The sequence below is a fragment of the Triplophysa dalaica genome, chromosome 24, assembly GCF_015846415.1.
Source record: "Triplophysa dalaica isolate WHDGS20190420 chromosome 24, ASM1584641v1, whole genome shotgun sequence".
Taxonomy (NCBI): Eukaryota; Metazoa; Chordata; class Actinopteri; order Cypriniformes; family Nemacheilidae; genus Triplophysa; species Triplophysa dalaica.
In genome coordinates, this window is record NC_079565.1 from 8,084,642 (window position 1) to 8,100,783 (window position 16,142).

Sequence of the window (16,142 nt, forward strand, 5' to 3'; positions counted from 1 at the left end):
TTAATGTGCTGATGTGGGTTTAGCAGGCAACAGACTCAGCTCTCACCGGGAACCGTTTCAACATTTGTAACCAGCCAAGAGACAGTCTGCATCTGATAAATATGTAGCGTTATTACCCAGACAATAAAATGGCAGATACAGCTTAAACCTTGCATAAATTTTGAAAAGGTCCGCAACCATGCAATCTAAGAAAATCCCTTTGAAGGATTTTTTTTGGAGCGTATGCGCTTGAAAAACATCAAACTGGTAGTTTAGGGAATATTGCTTGGCATTTTTCGCTTCTTTTGCAAAAACAAACATCATCTGCCTGCCGTTTAAGCACACCAAGAAACACATGTAAACAAGCAGATGCCTCTAGAATTATGAAAACGTAGACATGGCGGTTTGGTGACTTTACCAGAGGCAGGTGGGCATTGTTTTGTGCGTTTAATTTTCAGGCATCATATGGTTTAACAAGTGCAGATGGGAATTCATCAAATGATGTTGAACCGCGTCGTGTATGTTGATGTAGATGCAGACCAAAATGAAAGCGCTTGAGATAAAAGGAGATGATGAAATATTAAAAAGGCACAGATAAAAGAAAATGGCTTCTATTTTAGAAATTAGTACATGAGAGTAAAACCTCACACATTTCAGGACCAATCAAACGTCTCCAAGGACAATAACAATCATGACGACACAATAATGGCTGGAACGGATAAATGATACATCAAAGAGAAACAATGTTCAGTGTTATCATGTTTGTGTTATTCGGTTTGCGAATCCACACGTGCAAACACAACACATTATGTAACCAAATATTGCAGTGCACGACCGCAAACTAATGAGATCATATTGCTGATATTAAAAACTAACTGTATGGAGGCAGTCTTGTTAAAAACAGGTCGCGGCACCAAAGTGACACACGATTACGAGAATCCCGACCCAGTAGATTAAATGAAAACACGAGCAGCTAGTTCTTAAATAAGACAGATATAGACATGATTTATGCATTAAACACGGTGGTGGTGGTGGTGATGATATGAAGGCCGCTCTGGTTGATAACTTAGTTTGATATTTATATAACTGACTGAATTGGGTCATTATGAAAGCCAGGCATCAAAGTGGCTTCTAACCAACAACAAGGCAGATAAGTGAGACCTAAACAGCCAAACAAACAAACAAACACACACTCTCCTCCATTGAAACAAAGCCAAATTCCTTCATCGTCCTCCAGATTGGAGGTTCTCCATCAACTTCTTCCAGCCAAAACTGAACATTTATTTACTCGACCCTACGTTGTTGCAACCCGTCTTGACTTTTTATCTTCTTGGTGAGATGTTAGGCAGAATGTTTAAGTCACCATTCATACTCATTGTATGTTTTTCCACAGAATGACAGCGAATGGTGACCGAGACGTCTTCATTTGTGATCCACGGAAGAAAGCAAGTCATACATGTTTGGAACAACACCAGGGTGAGAATGCAGATGGTACGTTCCCTTATAGATCCTCAAGTACTACACACTAAATAGACTTCAAAAGCAAGGGAAAGATACTCGAACCTCAGTCATTGTACTGATCGGTCATTGCTTAGATCATTTCTTTGCTTTGACCTCAAACTCGCCATGTTTTTCAAAGCACTATCCTACAGCCAGTGCTCGAATTGAACCGAGTCTTATAGGGGGTCCACCTCATAAGACTTTTTTTTGGTGGTCTCGCAATGTCCAATTGATACAAAATACAAAATATATTTGATTATAATATGCATTACTATATACTATTATCTTTAAAACAGGCTTACATAGAAGAGTAGGCTTTTTTCACTGTCCTGCGCTTAGTGGTCTTTAGACACGGGGCGTTTCCACTTTAAAGAGACATGACAACTAGCCCATAAACAAAATTATTGTAAATAATTCACAAAATGTACCACATCCATTGCACGAATTTAATCACATTTGTCATTACAATTTTGCCTCAAATACAAATATCTAAGGGCCCCCCAAAGTCGATTTTTTACTTCGTAAGGGGGGTCCCTAATGCCTTATGGGGGGTGCCGGAACCCCCCAGACCCCCTTCGATTCGAACACTGCCTACAGCTGATGTCTGTCTGGTTCTAACAACGGTGACAACTGCACTATAAGCAAGCTTGCGAACTTTGTATGGCAAGACAGTTTCACGCCCTCAAATCCCATCACTGTAACATCTGTGAAGAGAACGGTATGCGTGTAACTCCTCCCATTCTCACGAGCACGTCCGATCTCGTGCTTTCCACCTAAAAGCGGTTCTTTTCACCGTGCTAATAACCACATCAGTGACATACCCAACAAACATCCGCGCTGTCTGCCCATGCCGGACCCTCGGGGCAAAATATCTCCGACATGGGGCGGAATAAAACCCCCGCCCCCTTGCGAACGACACCGCTAGCCTTACGATCCAAACAAGGCTCAGATTTCATAAACACGTCTATGTGACAAAACGCTAAAAGCGCAACTTCTGTTGCCAATAGCGACGGTGGAACGTTCGCGTTTTTGATGTGCGTATCAATAAACGCGCCACGCGCGCCGTCGGCTTTGCGTAAACGGCAACAATAGTGCGCTGCCACATCTGAACGCACCTTTGCGCGTAATTCGGTTTGATTTGCGTGATGGAACAATGTGCAGACAGCACGCGCAGACGGCGGAGGGGTCGCTCGCGCTGATGTTTGCGACGCGGCGTTTGTTCTCACCTTGCTTCACGCACTTCAGGCGGAACGGGTCTTTGCAGTGCTTGATCACGGCCAGCACATCCCTGATGGTGAGCCCTGCCACCGGCGTATCGTTGACCTCCAAGAGCAGCTCGTCCTGGGACAGTTTGCCGCTCTGGATGGCCACCTTGCCCTGCTTCACCTCCCCAAAGTAAGGGAAATTGCCATTCTCGGCGCCTCCTTTCACCTCGAACCCCAGCTCGCCCTCCTTGTTTCTGGAGAGCACCGCTTCGTGGACTTTGTTCGTCCAGTGGTTCTTCTTCTTGAGACTCTTTGACATCGCTGACAGATGACTCGCCTACCAACGTGCGTCTGTCGGATGGCACCACATCCCTGCCCCAGCGTGGCCGGTCCCGACGCGTGCTCCCTCAGATCCTGCGCGGCTGGCCGCTGCTCGTAGTGTCCATGTTGCGTGCGGTGGAGTTGCGCTGGGAGCTGCGGCAGCAGTACGCAACTGTGTGGAGAAGCACGCTCGCTCACACGCTGACTGGCGAGTGACCCGGATGTGATGTCTGGAGGAGGAGGCGTGAGCGCGACGGCACGAACGTTAGAGCGCATTCCTCAGAGAGGCTTCGAAAATGTCTATCTTTGCAGAAATAAATAAAGGTGTGGAATAAGACATGACGCAATCGTTTATGTGATCTTAAGCCTCCTCACTCATTATTTCTAGCTTTATAATATTCTAGAGCTTTGTCATAACTTGAAACTTATGAAAATAACCAAACAGTAAGAAATTATTTTATTTTTTGCTTTTTGAAATGCATGATTTGAAATTATTCATTTATGATGTGGGAATTTGGTTGAGAAACCCTGCCACAGAGACAATGGCATAGACCTAGTCAGGGGTGCCGCCAGAAATTCTGGGCCCTATGGAAACCAATATTTCTGGGCCCCCTACAAATTGAAAAATAAAAAGGGGGTCTGCTCTTTTGGGCCCTAAATCAGCCTGGGCCCTTAGAATCGTCCTAACCTTCCAACCCTTTACGGCACCCATGGACCTAGTGAGCTAGGTTGTATGACCTACCAGGAGCTTAGAATGCTACCCTTTAAATGGTTCTTTCCTCTAGGCCTATACAGTTATAGATATAAGATATTATAAAAGATCTGATATGTGATCATGTGATATTACATGCTTCAGCTTCGTGTCATCTGAGTGGGATATTTGATGTTCGGTGCAGTAAAATATGGATCCGCTTTGTAGTCACTTACTTAGGATCTGTTTGATCTCCAAGGCATTGAAGATAGTTAAATCACTTACAGTATTAAAATACTGACTCAGTAAAAATATTGTGGATGAATTGGTGGGAGAAATCATTTTTGGTGTGTTTGCTTTTTCAATACAAAGTCATTTTACGGTTTATTATAGCGCATGACACCAAATGCAAATCCAGGAATAAAGGCAAACACAATACAATTCTATTTACATATACATTTCCAGTCTAAAATGGAGTAGGAGGAAGGGAGTCTTAGATGAAATTTTAAATGAGATGCAAACTGAGAGGTGATAAAGGTGAGACAATAATAGCAGGTGTTTCTAGTGTATTTTTAAAGGAGCAGTTCACCTTCAAAATGTAAATTCTGTCATTGTTTACTCACCCTCTTGTCATTTCAAACCTGTATGACTTGCTTTCTTCTACAGAACACAAAAGAAGATATTTGGAAAATATGAGTACAGTTCCCCATTCACTTCTATTGTATGACAACAACACCAATGCTAGGGAATGGGGGGCTGTTAACATTCTTTGGTTTTTAATTTTTTAGCATTAAAATACAAATTTTATGTGATTGTAACAATTTTACAGAACAGTGTAAGAACTGGCTTTAAAAAGTGTAAGATGTGCAGAAAGGTGAGAAGGTATAACAATTGTGCACCTTGAAACGAGCAAACAAGGTTTTTTTTGGTTTAGTTAGTTTGATCAGGTACTACTGATGGTTTTATCAGACGCTCCTGGTCCAAAGTTAACTTCCGGTCTGGCAAGTGACTAACAAAACAACTATTTATTTTATGATATTTATATTTTATTGTTTTACAATAATATAAACATAATATTAAGTAAACAATTTCTTGATTTTATCATATATAATTTTTTACAGGCTGTGTTACCTTTTTTGCATGCAAGTTTTGCCAAGTAATCATTCATCTCGTGGTATCCCAAAATGAAACTGGCTAGACATCGTTTTAAATCACTGGAAATGTGTGGATCATAACTGATATTATGATGATGTTATTCAGCTTTCAGTTTTAATTTGAAACAAAAAACCGTCTCTAACAGTCCAATTAAATTATAAAGGAAGTTTAGACATATAAGATACATTTTAAGTGTTAAGCATCACTGCAAAGTCTGAAATACTCTAATGCTCACTTTATTGCTAGTAGACAGAAAAACATGCCTTTTCTTGTTGTCACCACAAGAGTGCACTGTGCATCCACAGTCTAAGCAAACCTCTGGTTTCTAACCCAGTATAGGTCATACGTTCATTCATCTGTTTTAATTGTAATAAGACATACAGATTGCATCTACAGATCATATGGCTCAATCACTTGACACATGAATAGTATATTTAAGGATGCCATCATTGCAACAGCATGTTTTATTAGCAAAATAGTGGACAGTCGTCAACATTTGCTTCCATTCAATGAGAAATTACATTTTGGGAAAGTGTAGTTTTAATTGATCAAACATTTTACTATCAGTAAAGCAGTGTATACTCCTGTAAGGTTTCACACCATGGTACAGATAGATTTTGTTCTATAGCATGGATGTGTGGATCTACTGTAGTGCAAAAATGGAAATGTGTTTTAGTAATTCTGAGGTATAAAAAACCTTTGGTCCGTTAATAGTTTAACAATTGTTCCCTTCGATCAATAAAAAAAGACATATTAAAATTAATCTATTCCTCACCCTTTCAGAGAGTACTAAAACAGTTCATGATTTGCAGGTGCAGAGAACCAAATTCGTCACCAGATTTCAGCCTCACCACAGTTTTTCCATCATTCCACTGACAGGCAAATCTGACATCGGCACGCACTGTCCTTGCAATAATGGCTGTGCTCAGATCAGTTTTATAAATACATGACCAAACAAGACTGACCTCATAAGGTGGCTCTGCCCTTCAAATTCACAGTTCTAACACAGTTGTTTGGTCTTATCTTGTGTCCTTAGTCTAGAGTGTATAAGTTAAAAGGTTTTCGTAACAGCTGCATGGATAAATATCAACTAACTCAGTTGAAGCACAGCAACATTTAACAGCAACAAAATGCAAAGCGCTTGACCTTCACCTTCATAGTAAAATAAAAATATGTTCCCCGAAACCCTTAGAGTTAAAAATACCCCTTTGAAAGGGCCTGTAAAGTAAAATCCTAAAAATGATGAAAACGTCAGCAACAAGTACAGTTGTACAAATATTTTACACAAAAGGCTTTTTTTCTAATGCTCTAAAAATGTTTAAATGTTCAGAGAACATAGGCTAAATAAAAAAGTGAAGTAATTTCAACATTCATCTTCATGGTTCCACCTCCCATCCTTGCATCTCATCCTTCTGTCAGGCCACTCGGTACTGTATTGGAAAAAATAGATCAAACGTAATATGATAATGAATCAATTGAGAGTATTGTAATTGTAATTTGGGGGATTTTGCACACTATTCCTTGACCAAATTCCTGCTTACCGGTAAAATGGCTCCTTTAAAAGAGCCCGCAGTCCTTCAGGTTGTTTTTGATGATGACATCAGTGACGGCGTCAAAGACGAACTGCACATTCTTGGTGTCGGTGGCACAGGTGAAGTGTGCGTAGATCTCCTTGGTGTCCTTCATCTTATTCAAGTCTTCAAACTGACACTGAACGTACGCAGCTGCCTCATCATAAGTGCTGGATCCTTGTAAAGAGAGTTTCCCAAAATCAGAACTTGTGCTGCCGATCAGTTAGGTCATTCAGAGATTTAAAGCCGTTCTTACCGGTATACTCTGGAAAACATATTGTAAGCGGGCTTTTCTTGACTTTGTCTTCGAACAGATCCTTTTTGTTGAGGAACAGGATGATGGAAGTGTCGTTGAACCACTTGTTGTTGCAGATGCTGTCAAACAGCTTCATAGCTTCATGCATTCGGTTCTGTTGCCCAGAGAAATACAAAAATCAATACACTACTTGACAAGAACATTAAAAGACTTTGACATTTCTAGGTAGAGCGGTAATATGAGTGGGACAATAATACTGAAGGGAAAGTGTTTGAGGTGGGGATGCAGAGGCAGAAAACAACATTAAAGGAGAGGGGGAGCGAGATCGGGAATGAGACTAGGATCATCCGTAGCGTCTCGGAGTATTTTGACAATGACTCATACCTATCGAAGAAATTGTTTCATTTTTCAAACGACATAGATTATAAAAAGCTATCTTATTTTTGTATTATTATTGGTGGCATTGTGAATGTCTTGAATCCACACTTAATGTGTTCACCCATAATTCCATTCCCTACATTGAGTGCTCACCATTTCTTCATCCTCAGCAAGGACAAGATCATAGTCGCTTAGAGCCACGCAGAAGATGATGGCGGTCACACCCTCAAAGCAGTGAATCCATTTCTTCCTCTCAGATCGCTGGCCACCCACATCAAACATTCTGAAAGCAGAGATGGTGAGATAATGAATACACATTGCGATTCACATGAAATTATAGTCTGTTTGAATGAAAGATGCCCTTACTTAAAGTGAAGATCTTTGAAGGTGAAGTGGGTCTCCACAATACCAGTAGTCTTCACTCTTGTTCTCAGGACATCTTGCTGAGTAGGGATGTAGGACGGATTGGATACTCTGTCCAAGTCATTCAGGTAGCTGAAAAAAGTGAAAAGAATCGTTTTAAGCCTGATCACATCAGTCAGTTTAAATACGTTTTTGGACCACTTACAAAAAAACTTGAATTTTTCCCCCAACAGCCTTCCAATGCATTTCTATTCTCTCTTTATTATAAGAGTTGCTATAAATCTTTATGACAAATATGCCTTGTTCACCAAGGTCGTATGCAAAAGGTACGGTTTTGCCGCATGCCTCGAGAACACGCTGTACCAATTTGCATTTTTAAAAACTTTGCATAAAGCGTATTTGAATCTTGACCCATAATGGATGAAATAACATTGATTATAGCTCAGAAAATGAGAACGAGCTGATGACGTGGTTGGTGGCCACAATGGAAATGGGTGGAAGGGGAAGATTATGTGGAGAGCGCTGAGGTCATCATGTGGGAATGAATTTGGGCGGCAAAGGGGAAGAGTGGTGGCAACTCACTATGATGCAGAGTCATTCAGCTGGTACTCTCTGGACCGAGCGAAACAAGCTTGCACCCCTGAATCCTTCCACAGTCTCTGCATAATCCCGGCCAGCTCTGGCGTCATGAACCCTTCGTCCACTGAGCCAGCTAGCACAAACAGTTGCCGTGCATCATCCTGAAAAAACAGCCAATGGAACACATCGCAAATCACTTTCCTCCTTATGATGTCACAACAGGCTTTCTCTTTGATGTTTCAGCTTCTTTCTTAGAAGCTATTTTTACTTCGCAAGTATTTTTTCCCATCTGATATCAATAACAGGCATTGAATGCATTGTTGCTTGCTCATTTAAGTACGTAACAGCAGCACTTACAGCCCGTACTCCATCTTCAAAGTCGATCTTTAGACGGCCCATGGCCCTGATAATGGCGATGATGGACTGGATGGTGTTGCTGTAGACCACCGCTCTGAACTGTTTGCACTCCTCCTCTGAATAACCTTCTTCATGGATGATTCTGAAATACAACGTTTAAAGTCATTAAAGTAATACATTTCTAATCTTGGATTCTAATGGGTAAATAATTCAGTCGTGCCTTACTACACAAAACCTAGTAACAACTACGAAGCAACGAACATTTCATATAGTTACTGTTCAACTATTTTGCTTTCAAACGATGACATTGTTTTTATTTATGTCAATGATGTAATTTACAAATAATGAATAGGCCGTATCATAATGGGGGGACTTACTTCATCTGTTTAACAATTGTACTCTTTCCAGATTCACCAGCCCCTGAGAGAGAGAGAGAGAGAGAGAGAGAGAGAGAGAGAGAGAGAGAGAGAGAGAGAGCATGTGTGTGTTAGCCAGATGGATACACACCCAAGCATTCCAGATCTTTCCCTGCTCCACAAATGGAGCGCTTCGGTTTGATGGTACAAATCTAACTTTCACATTAGCTCACCCTATGAATTCTCTCAAAGACTTATTTTGAAACCATAACAGAGACCATTCCACTCAAACCAAACACATACGACCATTTTAACTGAAATTTACATCACGTTGCATAACATCCAAGTGACTAAAACAACATGCTATTCTGAAGTAGGGCTGTGCAAAATTTAAGAAAAATGTGGTATATGTCAAGTTGTTCTAAATATGTGATACGACAACACTTAAGTCTGTAACATCAACTTAATGTTTCAATCAATGTGTTATTTTTTATCTATTGACAGAAATGCAATATAATATACATAAGTATGTCTTCTAAGGTGTATAAAGACCTTATATAATGAAGTGTTATGTTTTTATTACTTTAAAATGAGCTATTTCTATCTACATACACCACGGGTCCCCTAACATGGACTTCACCATGTTGTTTCTACAGTAGCCCTAAACGGACAAACTGCTCTACAGAAAGTGTTTTGTGAATACGTTATCTCCTTCGGCAAAGAAGCAAAAACACAACGGCATCTTAGTTCTGTGTCAGCCACTGTAGTACTTTGAAAGGGAGGGGTGGAGTGAGCCATTGGTTGCAATTTGCAACCTCGCCACTAGACAATTAAACTTTATGAAAATATAATTAAAACTTAAAATTACACAACCAGTATACATAGTTTTAAATTATTTTGGATTATTGATCCTATTTCAGACATTTTGCTAACTGCATCAATTTGGAACTTCGTTTTGTTATAAATTTATTTATTGCAAACCATTGCGATATGCACATTAGCGATATTATAGGACTAGTCTGATGTTTTTCAGTTGATTTACAGACTTGAAATTGGACATTTCTCAATTCTGTATGTCAACACCGAATGCAACCAAACAATCATCTCACCGCCAACGTCTAAACCATAGCATGTGTTAATCTGAATGGATTAATTAAACACGATCTTGGTGTAACGGGATTACAGGCAGTTGTCTGTAAACAGAAGATACTTGTTTTAATAGGCACATCAGACTCATGCAGGTGACAAACAAAATCTGCAGACCCATCCACGTCTTTCGAATCTCTAAAATAAGGCAAGCCAGTATTTAAATCCACACTCAGCAAAATTGTATTACTAAAGTAGCTCCGCCTTGCCATCAGACTCAAATTCATGTGATCACTAGGCGAACGTTTCAATTAAGCATCTCAGTTGTGGTTGAGGAGGTCCCTGCGGGTGGATGTCTCCTCCTCTCGATCCCACAGCAGCACCAACACAGCAATTAGGCCACATCAGCATCTCGCACAGACTCAAACTCTACTGTGAGGAGACCAAACACGGGAGCACCGAGTTTACACCAGAGACCCCCAAAAATCCCACAAGCGGGGATGAGAGATTTGTGCCAGTGCCACGGCATTAATCTGCTTTCAATGGCGGTGTGTTTTACCAGAAGTAAATATCAGTTTTTAGTACATTAAGTCCGGCAGTTTATCTTAAGACAAAAGCTTTACATACATGATGTGTTGACTTAAGTAGAACACCAAATATAAGTGGAGAAAAGTTACTACTTTGATACTAAAGTGTTTGCGTGTGGTTGCCAGGATGTTGCGATGCAGCTGTGTATAATCCCAAATCAAACATCCATGTTTTTTGGGCGTAAATGTGGGCGCTGTCATTTTTGAGCTGTTGGTGTTTAGACATCCGGGGAGCCACCATAACTAATTGCAGTCGTTCGGTGATTGAGACGAGTGTGCTGTTTTGACTGGCTAGTTCATATTTATTATGGAACCAAAAGGTACAAGCTTAATGTGTGCAGTAAGAGATGGCCATAATAACTGATGCAAACGCAAAAAACAAAAAACATTTGTTTTGACCGTAATCCATGCACCTGAACTAAATCCTATGATCTCCATCAATTATTCATTATTTTAGTCTACTGGATGCACTTTCTCCTCGACAACTCACCTTCTTGACTACAATAGCTAACAAACATCGTTCAAAGGCAGGCATTTATGGGTAGGCTGACACTAAATGTACAAAAATCTGATTTTATATAAAACATATTAAGCTTGAATAAATAACCAGTATGCAAATAGAGGTATAATCATATTAGCAGTAATTAGCGGTCAGCATTTTTATATGTATTTAGCAGTTTAAAACGTAATAGGCCAACGCAAAGTTAGCCAACCATCCTGCCAGATGATCGCAGCTGCATGACTCACAGTTACAGCACTTGCCCTGTCATTACATTACATTTTCAGTAATTTGGCAGACGCTTTTATCCAAAGCACATTTAACATTTTGTCAACACACTAAACAGTACTGATATCTTCGTTTACAAGTTACTTTGAGAAATAGAGCTGAAGTAAGCAAGGGAGAGAAAAAACAACATGATTTTTCTTTCATTTTTATTTAATAGACATAAAAACAGATAGTTAGTGGTAAAAAAAAGCTGGGATGGATACTGCAGCTCGGTGGGTACAGGCGATACAAGAGCAACCAGCCGTTTCCATTCTTCCGTTATTAGTTGTAGAGATCCAGGAATGTTTTCTCCACCTTGACTGGGATTCACATCTGCTTGTCATGTACAAATTTCAACAGACTTTCTCACTGTGCTTGTATTGGTATGTCTCAGTGCTTTTATAGTTGCACATCGAAGACCCACCAACTCTGAGAGAAAATACGAAATAATTAAATATATATATTCATATGATACATCAGGCCACTTCATCCTCCCACCATATAATACATTGCGGTTATTACCCGCATTACCAGAACGCTTTTGAATAGTGTTTTGAGCGTGCTCCCGCGACACCACTTCCATTGTTTCCCACCGGCTGGCAACTAAAATGGAAGTCTCAACAAGTAGGTCACATCGTTTACTTCCGCATTAAAAAAATCGGGTGGATAGCGGTGTCTGAATTCGCCCCTATCTCCTATGAAGTGCACTATATCTGGTGTTCGTCATTGTGTGGTGTTGTCCGAATTTTAAATTTGTTCCCTACTTTTTACCCACAATGCATTCTGATTTTGAGTGTAACAATCCGATGTGCACTTGCTTACTCACTATTTCCCATCATGCAACACGAGACGACCGCTTGATTAGAATCAGCTGGAGGATAGTGACTGTTAATGCCACGAATGTACGTTTATACACTTGTGTTTGTTCTTGTTGACAGTTATTTTCTACTTTTTGAGAATAAACAGATTAAATGAATGTTATACAGTAGCCTTTTGTTTTAAATATACTAAATAATTGTATTAAACATAATAGTCAATGAACGAAGTAAACATTTGTTTTTTTCTCTTTATTGTTAACTTATACAATAAACGTGACAAATTAGGTGAAAATTAACTTAACAATTTACAAAACAATCTACAACGCCACGCCGGTGTAATAAAAGCGCTATGACAAATGTCTGTGACAGTACTGTCAGACGCAGGATATATTACGTCATTGTCCAAAATTATTCAGTTATTTTTATTCACTTCTTCCACATATAGTGGACTATTTAGCATTCGCTTAATTTGCCTATATAGAGAACCGTGAATGAGTGAACGACTGAGTGAATTCAGACGCAGCTCAAGACATGATGGAACCTATAACTTGATCAGGTTCCCGTTTTATTTTCATAAATTCTTTTAAATATATGATGAGTATGAATTTTGATGAACTGCAATAGAGATGCTTGGGTTGCAGGTCCCACTTACGTAAAATGATTTTTCCATAAAATGTTATGGATTATAATTGAAGGGTGTACAGTGGCCACATTGTGAACTTGACTCCTGGTTTTGTTTAGCGTCCTGCAGCCATGTTTATGATGCCTGTAATCTGAAATGGCTCATTGGTTACTGAGCAACCGGCCATTGCCTGAAATTCACATGATCAAACCCATTTTTGCCATGCTCACTTACATTTGTTACAGAAAAGAAACTAACTGTGAAAGCACTTTCACTTCTCCACGAGTCAAACTGTGCAGCAAGGCAGTCTCTATTTGTCCCGTCTAAATAGGAAGTCCAGCTTGTTTTACAGCAAGCATGAACACATATGCAGACGATTCAACGCATCAAAAAGCAAACAAACCTGCGAATACAATGCTTTGGAAGAGGGCGAGGTACACAGAGGTTGGATAATGAATCGGCACTTGGGGCAATCCAGTTAACCGGTCAATTAGACAGCCAATTCCCCAAGTCATAAAACCAGCTCTTATTCACACAATTCACCCAGCACAAGACAGACATGACAAGGAGTAATTCGCTTACGTATATAAAGACAATGCAGTGTTATTTCTGAAAAAATGTGGTTCTGGTTTATCAGACCATTGCCCGGTTTCATAGACAAGACTTAAGGCTAGTCCCAGACTAAAAATGAAAGTTTGAGTAGTCTTAACTGAAAATGACGTGCCATGAAACTAATTTAATATCATATTTTAACAAAGGGTTGGTCCCGTTTTAAGCTAAGCCCTTTCACTGAAACCGGGCCCAATAAATTGAATGTCATTGTATGTATTCCAAGCCTTAAAGTGATAGTTCACCCCAAAATGTTAATTATGTCATCATTTACTCAACCGCATGTCATTGATTTAAACCTTTATAAATTCTGATGAACACAGAGAAAGATATTTGGAAGAATGTTGGCCATTTTCGATTCTGTGACATCATTGACTTCCATAGTAGGTCAAATTAAATGGTAGTAAAGTCCCCAAGAATCCTAAATTGTTAGGCTAAATTCTTCACAATAACTCACTTTGTGTACAACAGAACAAAAAATAGATACAACATTTTTTTTCTATAGTGACGATGATGTCACAGAACCGAACATTCTTACAAATATCTCTCTTTGTGTTTAACAGAACAAAGAAATGTATACAGGATTAAAGCATCCTGAGGGTGAGTTATTGATGACAGAAATTTCCTTTTTGAGTGAACTAACACTTTAAGCATTTTTCAATGGAAATTTCCATGTGCTTTCAGCCACAGACAGACATTATCCATAATGACGTTTCAAGCATAATAAACAAATGCTTTACACACCACAAGTGAATAAATTGCCTGGCGTCATTACTTTGGGTGCAGGACTTTGTACACAAATACAGAGAAGGTACAGTGAAAACACATGCAAAGCATCAATTGGAAAGTGAACAGCAAGTGGCTTACATGTAAATCACAATGAATTTACAATTTTACTGTTTTAAAGTAATAGAACGGACACAGCAACTGTGTGAAAGACCAGGGACTGTCCAACAATAGTCTTTTAGGACTATTGATGAACAAATGCTTTGGCCTTAGGCAAAAAATAAATAGGTTGCTATTGTCAATGTTTTATTACGTTTTCTTCAACCTGCTAGGTTATATAAATGGACACAAAACCAAGAATGAAACTATATAGTCTACATTTTAAGATCCTGTAACACCATTTAGTACCATACAACCAGGCTTACTCAAAATACTCCGTATGTCCCTCCATATGTTCGTTTATCATAATTGGATCACGTCTCGCTGATCTAGTAATCTATCTCTGTAAACCGGTTAAGATTAAATTAGATTAAAATCTGGTGTTTTTTAGTGGGATTATTCGAGAGCTTCTAACCATCCCTTTAACGAATAAACCAAAACTCCGAAGAGGTCAAAGCCAGCATAACACGCGAATTAGTTTGAACATTTTAAATGTTTAATAACACATATAAATACATATCAAGGGATGTCTTAATATCCGGTGACATATAAATATAAAATGGCATCAAAAAAGTGCGGAGTATCATATCATTTAAGTAATATCAACGAGGGAGTGATTTAGCTTATTATGCTAGTCGGGAAAGTAAGCAAGGTAACGTTAACTAAGAACAACAAGTTTAAGAGTTAGGAGTCCCTAAATAAAGATTCAAATGTTTTATTCTCCTCGCATTCATTGTGCACACACTATAAATTTCCCACTCAGTATTCTTCAGTAATCTGTCAAACATTTACATGTAAATGAAGTTTGTTGTGCTAGTCATCGGCGGAGCGGCTAACTCACCCAGCAGCAACAGCTTGACTTCTCTCGATGCCCTCTCTCCATCATCCCGGAGGTTTTTGTCTATCAGTTTACTCCTGCTATTGGCGCTCTTGTCTCCCGTGCCCAGGGTGCACCCCATCTTCCAGGCGTTAAAAAAGCGTTCGGACGATACAAAGAGTGGAAGAGCCGAAAATGAGAGAAAAAAGTCTCACGCACAAGTGAGATGAGGGAGTCACCCCGAAATCTCACGCCCAACTCTCGCAGACACACGCGCTCGCGTGCAGCTTTTCAAAACTTGAGTTGGAGAATTATAACGATATAAAAGATGACGAGAATGTCAGTCGTGTGTCTTCACAGACATTCTTGAAGTATAATAAAGTGATATTTGGGTTTAACGTCCAGCCTCGCGCTTGGCTTCTCCCGACGCCGTCTGAAGTGTTGAGCAAATCGAGTTTCCTGTTTCTTTTCCTACATAAAGCTCCCCCTCCACGGGCGCGCGCCTGGAAGCGCACAATCCCTCGCGCATGCGCACGCGTGTATTTCTAAAAGCTTGAAAACACGCATTTATTATAATTTTGGTTGGTTTATTTATATTTGTTCTTCTTTTGTACTGTACTGAAACATGAGTATCAAATCGACTCAGCTGCTTTGCTGCCCTGATAAATTAAATACTTTCTTTTGAACGGATTACAATACAAATATATTTAAAATTAAAATATTTATATTTCAATATTTATTAATGCTATGAAATTACTAAGGCTATAATAAATAAAATATAATTCATGTAGTAATTGCTCATATATGTTTGCATCTTAATTGAATAATTTATTATATTCAAGAACAACAATATTGTTTAAGATATCATCATTTAGGGAGGCAATAGTTCCATATGGTGAGCTGAATAAGGCCACATCTGGTTGGTTGGGTCAAAGGTCTACCCATATTCAAATAGATCCTGATTTGGGAGATTTTCTTAGGTGGAAGAAAACCACAGAGAAAATCATAAGATGAGCTCATGCAGAGGCTTTATAAATATTATCATACACAGCCTCATTATTTTACATATTATTTAAATGTCAAATGTCACGAGCATGCAAACCAGAGAGCAAAGTTTCCCCTCACATCCAGGACTGCTGTATTTTCCTAAAGAGCCACAATGGAAGGCAGGCACTCATTTAGTCAAAATTATTATTTCGCATCTATCATTTTTTACAATTAACTTGAAAGGAAGTGAAGAA

General features: G+C 39.3%; 2 protein-coding genes across 7 annotated transcripts in view; both read right to left on the minus strand.

Annotated features, from left to right (window-relative positions):
- magi2b (membrane associated guanylate kinase, WW and PDZ domain containing 2b) overlaps positions 1 to 3,297 on the minus strand; it is a 65,181-nt gene extending 61,884 nt beyond the window's left edge. For 4 of the 6 annotated variants that reach the window (XM_056739843.1, XM_056739849.1, XM_056739841.1 and 1 more), the window contains exon 1: positions 2,706 to 3,296. In XM_056739843.1, coding sequence (XP_056595821.1) covers positions 2,706 to 3,003 — 298 coding nt within the window. In that variant the 5' untranslated portion in view covers positions 3,004 to 3,296. Of the gene's footprint in view, positions 1 to 2,300 lie in introns of all 6 variants that reach the window. The other 2 variants (XM_056739840.1, XM_056739844.1) reach the window with 2 other exon arrangements.
- Positions 3,298 to 5,280: 1,983 nt separating this feature from the next.
- On the minus strand, positions 5,281 to 15,386 carry gnaia (guanine nucleotide binding protein (G protein), alpha inhibiting activity polypeptide a). Its single transcript, XM_056739618.1, has 9 exons — positions 14,926 to 15,386; positions 8,733 to 8,775; positions 8,356 to 8,497; positions 8,002 to 8,159; positions 7,423 to 7,551; positions 7,210 to 7,339; positions 6,679 to 6,832; positions 6,393 to 6,599; positions 5,281 to 6,281 (listed from the first exon to the last, which is right to left on the minus strand). The coding sequence occupies exons 1-8, from the start codon at positions 15,041 to 15,043 to the stop codon at positions 6,409 to 6,411; spliced, it is 1,065 nt and encodes a 354-aa protein (XP_056595596.1). The 5' UTR covers positions 15,044 to 15,386; the 3' UTR covers positions 5,281 to 6,281; positions 6,393 to 6,408.
- Positions 15,387 to 16,142: the final 756 nt, after the last annotated feature.